The 5,587-nt window shown below is 57.0% G+C and overlaps 1 protein-coding gene across 1 annotated transcript; it reads right to left on the reverse strand.

Annotated features, from left to right (window-relative positions):
• Positions 1–32: 32 nt before the first annotated feature.
• Positions 33–3,909, reverse strand: MSX1 (msh homeobox 1). The gene is made up of 2 exons (XM_017864597.1): positions 3,197–3,909; positions 33–885 (listed from the first exon to the last, which is right to left on the reverse strand). The coding sequence occupies exons 1-2, from the start codon at positions 3,663–3,665 to the stop codon at positions 443–445; spliced, it is 912 nt and encodes a 303-aa protein (XP_017720086.1). The 5' UTR covers positions 3,666–3,909; the 3' UTR covers positions 33–442.
• Between the last annotated feature and the right edge of the window lie 1,678 nt (positions 3,910–5,587).

Consider the following 5,587-nt stretch of genomic DNA (forward strand, 5'->3'; position numbering starts at 1 on the left):
TTTTTTTTTTTTTTTTTTTTTTTTTTTTTTTTGAGATTGTTCTCATTTCCAAAATCGTCAGACATCAATTTCTCTGCGCTTTTCCTGCCTGGTGTCAGGACAGGGAAAAGCTATGCAGGAGACATGGCCTCTAGTTCTGTTCAACTGCCAATTCTGCTGGGGACCTTGGATAAATCTCTTAACCTCTCTGCCCTCAGTTTCCCCATCTTTAACTTGAGAGTGTAGATCTAAATTCTAGAAGAGTACTAAGGGACCCTTCCAGTCACTTTTCGGCAGGGATCAGACTTCGGAGACTGAACTCAGGGAGCAAAGAGGTGAAACTGGAGCAGTGTGGGGGTTAAAAGGAAGGCAGCTGGTGGTGCCGAGCAGTGGAGCACGTCGGGGGTACAGCACCAGGGCTGGAGGAATCGGATGGCCCACAGGTGGGCAACCGTGGGACCTTCTATGTCAGGTGGTACATGCTGTAGCCTACATGGGCCGTGTAGAGTCCCACTGGCGCCACCGGCAGCGCAGCGCGCTGGAAGGGGCCAGAGGCACCGTAGAGGGAGGCACCCGCCGCGGCCGCTACAGCTGCGGGGCCGCTGAGAGGGAAGGAGAGGCCGAAGGCAGCCGGTGGCAGCATGGGCTTGGCGGCCATCTTCAGCTTCTCCAGCTCTGCCTCTTGTAGTCTCTTTGCCTTGGCACGGCGGTTCTGGAACCATATCTTCACCTGCGTCTCAGTGAGGCTGAGCGAGCTGGAGAATTCCGCGCGCTCGGCGATGGACAGATACTGCTTCTGGCGGAACTTGCGCTCCAGGGCCAGCAGCTGCGCGGTGGTGAAGGGCGTCCGCGGCTTACGGTTCGTCTTGTGTTTGCGGAGGGTGCAGGCTGGGGGGCTCAGCCGCCCTGAGGGCCGAATGAGAAAAATGCAAGGGGTTAAGAGAGAGGCTTTGAGCATAATCAGCCCAAGAAGTAGTAATAATAGCCAAACAATACCAGATATTGAGTGCCGCCCAGTGCCTCGGTGGCGGGCACTGTGCAAGGCACTTGAAAGATATTTTCTCCAATTCGCATTGCAACCCCCGCAGGGGAGAAGTTCCTGTCTACTTTTTGCAAATGAAGAAACTAAGATTTCAGGAGAAAAATGTTGAAGGCCCGGTGTGGTGTCCACGTCTAAGGCCTAAACAGCTGGGAAGATGTGGAATCACCTTTGTGCTGCCTGGTGGCTTAGGAAGGCCTTCATGGCCGGCCTCCTCCCAGGGCCACACAGAGGAAAGGTGGATGTTAATACAGGTGACGAGACATGCAGAAAGAGGACCTGCGCCCAGCCCAAGGGCACGTTTAGTTTTACACGCTGGCCAAACATTTATCAGTGCCCGCGAAGTGCTTCAGTGCGGGGGCTAGGCCATACTGTGGCATAGAATCCAGATCAAATTCTACACTATCCCCTGGAACGCTTTGCTCCTACAGGATTCTAGGAGTAGTTCCCGCAGACCAGAGGTGGAGCAGCGCAGACCATCATGGAGGGTGCACTGTGGCCCGCACTCTTAGAAATAGAAAGTGTCATATCTGGAGTGGAGAACTAGGGGCTGCTTTATTCTAACGGACTTTTTCTTTTGATTGTCTCAGTCCTCTGTTGGATTGCGTTCACCCCTGGCGCCAGGGCCCCCTGGCCCCACTCAAACGTGTGTGTGTGTCGGTGTTGGGGGGGGGGGAGGGGAGTATTTAGATTGTCTCTCCCCTCAACCTGTGGCATAGTCAGCAGACCCCAACATGCCCAGGTGTCTTTTTCTTTTGGCTTCAAAATAAACCTCAAGGGTGGACAGTGAAGAAGCATTAGAGCGCAGGACTAGTGCAGGTCGGGGATGGGGTCCGCTGGGGACTGCCCCCGGATAAAATGTGGAACAAATTATTCCCAACACAGCCGGGATCGCTATGACTTTGTGGTCTTGGGGCCCAAGGCCCTAAGCGTTGGAAAGGACACTCTGCTTATGCAGCAGCTTTCCTGGCAGAAAGTGAATTCAAATCGAGGATGTTTCACTACGCGGGTTTTGCCTAAGCATACATTTTTTCACACTTCTTTTAAAAAAACAACCACCACAAACAAACAGAAAAAAAAAAAAAACCCACAACGATCCTTTGGACTTTCAGACCACCAGGATATGAGTCAAACGAAATCTCGTGTTAACACCCCGCTTCTTCCCCGCTGGAGGCCACCGGGAGTCCGGGAAGCGCTTGGCCCCCAACTAGCTTTCCGCCCGGCCGCCCGAGGGGCGGGCGCCGAGAGAAACGTCACTCCCTTCAGAGGCGACAACCCAGCGCGGGGCCACCTTCTCCAGCCATTAGGCTTAGGGAGGGACTGGCCTTTCAAAGACGTTTAATCCCCAGATAAAAATCATTCCTCAGCATCACGCCATTGAATTCTGGCTGCTATTATGCCGAGCAAAATAATCGGAGGAAACGAGGAAAACTTGGGAATTTCCCGTGCTCCTGAAATATCTGCGAGCGTGTTCTCGGAGTAGAGCAGCCAGGGGGCCGCGAGGCCTTGGAGCGAACTGCCTTGGGCACCTGGATTCCATTTTAATGGCTCAGTCCTAGACATTTGTGAGCTTCCGACAGGATTAAAGAGGGCGCCTTCCCCTAATTGACTTGGTGCCCCGCCCCCTCCACTGGAACCTGAATGTCCCCACCCCTGAATCATCCATCCACCCAAAGCACCAAGTATCTGCCTCAAACTCGAAGGGCATGGGGAGGTGGAATTCTGTAGAAGCTTCGGAACCTCTAGGCAAAGAGGTACTTGAAAGTGAAGAGGGGCTGGGGGACGCCAGCTCCTACTGTGAGAAAGTGAAACTCCGGGTGCAGGCAAGATCTCCGCACCACACACATTCATCCGCTGGGGTGAAGCCGATGAAACAGAGTTTGGGATCAGATGAGGGATCATGGACCCCCGGGGTCGTTTGGTGGGGGCAGGAGGACAGGGTGCCCAGACATCGGTGTCCTATCCGTTAACTCCCACCCGCAGCGTCTCCGGGCCAAGGCGAGGAGGTCTGGAACCTTCTTCCTGGGTGGGAATGGAGGGAGGCGCAAGACCCAGCCTTGCAGCCCTCGACTCCCTAGCACCGGCTGCAGGTACGCAGGCGCCGGAGGCCAGCAGGAGCCCTCGGGTCCCACACCCCGCCCGGCCCCCTCCCTCGGCGCCTGGGTTCTGGCTACTCACTGGCCGGCGGCGGGGAGAAGCGGGGGCTCTGCATCCAGGGGGTCCTCTCGGGCTTCTCGGGGCTCTCGGCTTTGACGAGCGCATCTTCTGGAAGCTTCAGGAGTCCCCCCACCGAGAAATGGCCGAGCGGCCGCGGCGAAGAGGGCGCGTCCGGGACGCCCAGCGACCCCGGCGGGACGCCCAGTGGCTGCGCCGAGCCACCCGCCGCCTGCGCGCCCTCGGAGGGCGCCAGGGCGCTCTCCTTGGCCCCCGGCTTCCTGTGGTCGGCCATGAGCGCCTCCACGCTGAAGGGCAGGAGCGAAGGGGACACTTTGGGCTTGGCCCCCTCCTCGTCCGCGCCCATGGCGGCCGCCGTGGCCGCGGCGGCGCTGGGGGCCTGGCCCGCGCCTCCCCCCGCCGGCTTGCCGAAAGCGGAGTCCTCCACTTTGACACCGAGTGGCAAAGAAGTCATGTCAGCAGCCGGGGCCATGCAGAGCCGGGCCCCCCCTCCTGCCGCAGCACGGGCCAGCCGCCGGGCATGGGCTCGGGGCGGGCTGGGAGCGCTGCCTGCCTCTGGGAGCACCCGAGGCCCTGGCCGGGCGGACCCTCACCGCGCGCGCCTCCCGCCCCTCCCAACAAGCAGGAACCAGCATCCGGACAGGAATATATGGGCCTCCGGGTCGCCGCCGCCGCCGCTGCACAGGCCGAGTTCCCGGGAGCACCCGCCGGCTCCTGGCCCTGCCGCGGCTCCCCAGAGAACTTGCTAATAAGGCGAGGCCAGCGCGGCGGCGGCCAATCAGCGCGCAAGGGGGCGGGCCCGGAGCGATCCATTGGGCCGCGCTCCTGGGGACTCGCCCGGAGGCGCGCTGGGCCTGGGGGCGCGCAGGGCAGGGCCCAGGCGGCGGAGGGCAGGGGAGGAGAGGGGGTGCCCGGGGAATTTTCCTCCTCGCTGAAGCCCAGGAGGCCCTCTCTGCGGGCGTCCCCCTGGGTCTCTAGCTTTCTGTGTTCCCGAGGGATTTTCCCTTGTTCTTGCTCAGTCTCTTCTGCCCTCCTCTCCTCCCCTTCACTCCTCAGCCCTCTTTTCCGCTACTCTTCCCACCACCCCCGTCCTTGTTTCTCTCCTCTACTGCTTCTTTTACCTTTCTCTTTAGTCTGTGGCTGGGTTTCCCTGTGCCCTTCTCCACTATCTGAGCCCCCCTTCTTCTATTACAATAATTTGAGTTGAGGTCATTTCTTATACATTCCTTTTATATATTTTTAAAAATGCGCATGGCTATTTATCCTAGCAGAAAGACATAGTATTAACTTCTTTCCAAAAAACGAAACAAAATCAAACCTTCATTTTCTTCCTGTTCTGAAATCTTCTAAACTTTACCTAGAGGTAAAAGTGGGCCTTTGTCTCTAACTCAGAGCTGGAGTAAACCTTGCGGGAAGAAGCCAGCTTCCTGTGGTGCCAAGGATGTGAGAATACGTAAGATTATCTAGAATCTGGAGTTGGTTTTCATACACCATGTGTATTTCTCCCCCACACGCGCTCTGAACTTCTGTCCCGAGGGTCACAATACCTATAGCGCCCGGCCAGGGAAAGGAGCTGCCGGATTCTTTTGATATAGAACTTACTGGAATAAAACCAACAGAAACGTCAACAAAACACCGATCTGACCTTAACGTGACCTCAAACAACGCGTCCGCGGAAACAATGACATGTCCCTGTCTCTGGGTCGCTGATTCTGGAGGGGAGAGTCACATTTGGGGGAGGGGGCCGGGAAAAGAGGACAGTTCCTGGCGGTGGACTCTCGTGCGGGACTTGAGAACTTTTGTTTTGCCGATTCCGGAGAAAACATGATTTAATGTTTGCTGTTAATAAAAAGAAAATAACAAACAGGAAAAATGAGTTGGGGTCAGGGGAGATGGAAGATCTGTGCGAAGCGGGGTCGGGACTTGGCCATTTTCTGCGCCTGTCGCTTTATGGCCTCTCCTCCCGCGGCCCAGGCCAGCGACTCTCAGGGAGTGAGTGGAGGTGATTGGCGGCTCACTCGGCCCTGCCATTGATGACTGCGGGGTTCTAATCTCCAGGAAACACAAGGGGCTGCCATGGCCATTTAGGGGTAATTATCCGAGCGCGGAGGGACAGCGAATTCCCTCGACTTTTAACTGGGCGCAATAAAAGCTGTAGATTAGGGGCGTCCAGATTACGGAAAATGAATTAGAGCGGGAACTTTATTACCCGGAAGACGTCCGGGGTCTGGCCGCAGGGGTAGGGCTGCGGACGCCGGAGCGATTGGTAGCCTCCCATCTGTCCCCGAGATATGTTGAGGCCTGGGGAAGTTCGGTAATACTTGCATCTGTGAATTTTACGGGCATCTCAGGTTTCTAACGGACCCAAGACTGCAAGTCAGGCACTGGGCAGTG

Source organism: Rhinopithecus bieti, unplaced genomic scaffold (genome assembly GCF_001698545.2).
Source record: "Rhinopithecus bieti isolate Rb0 unplaced genomic scaffold, ASM169854v2 scaffold_75975, whole genome shotgun sequence".
Taxonomy (NCBI): domain Eukaryota; kingdom Metazoa; phylum Chordata; class Mammalia; order Primates; family Cercopithecidae; genus Rhinopithecus; species Rhinopithecus bieti.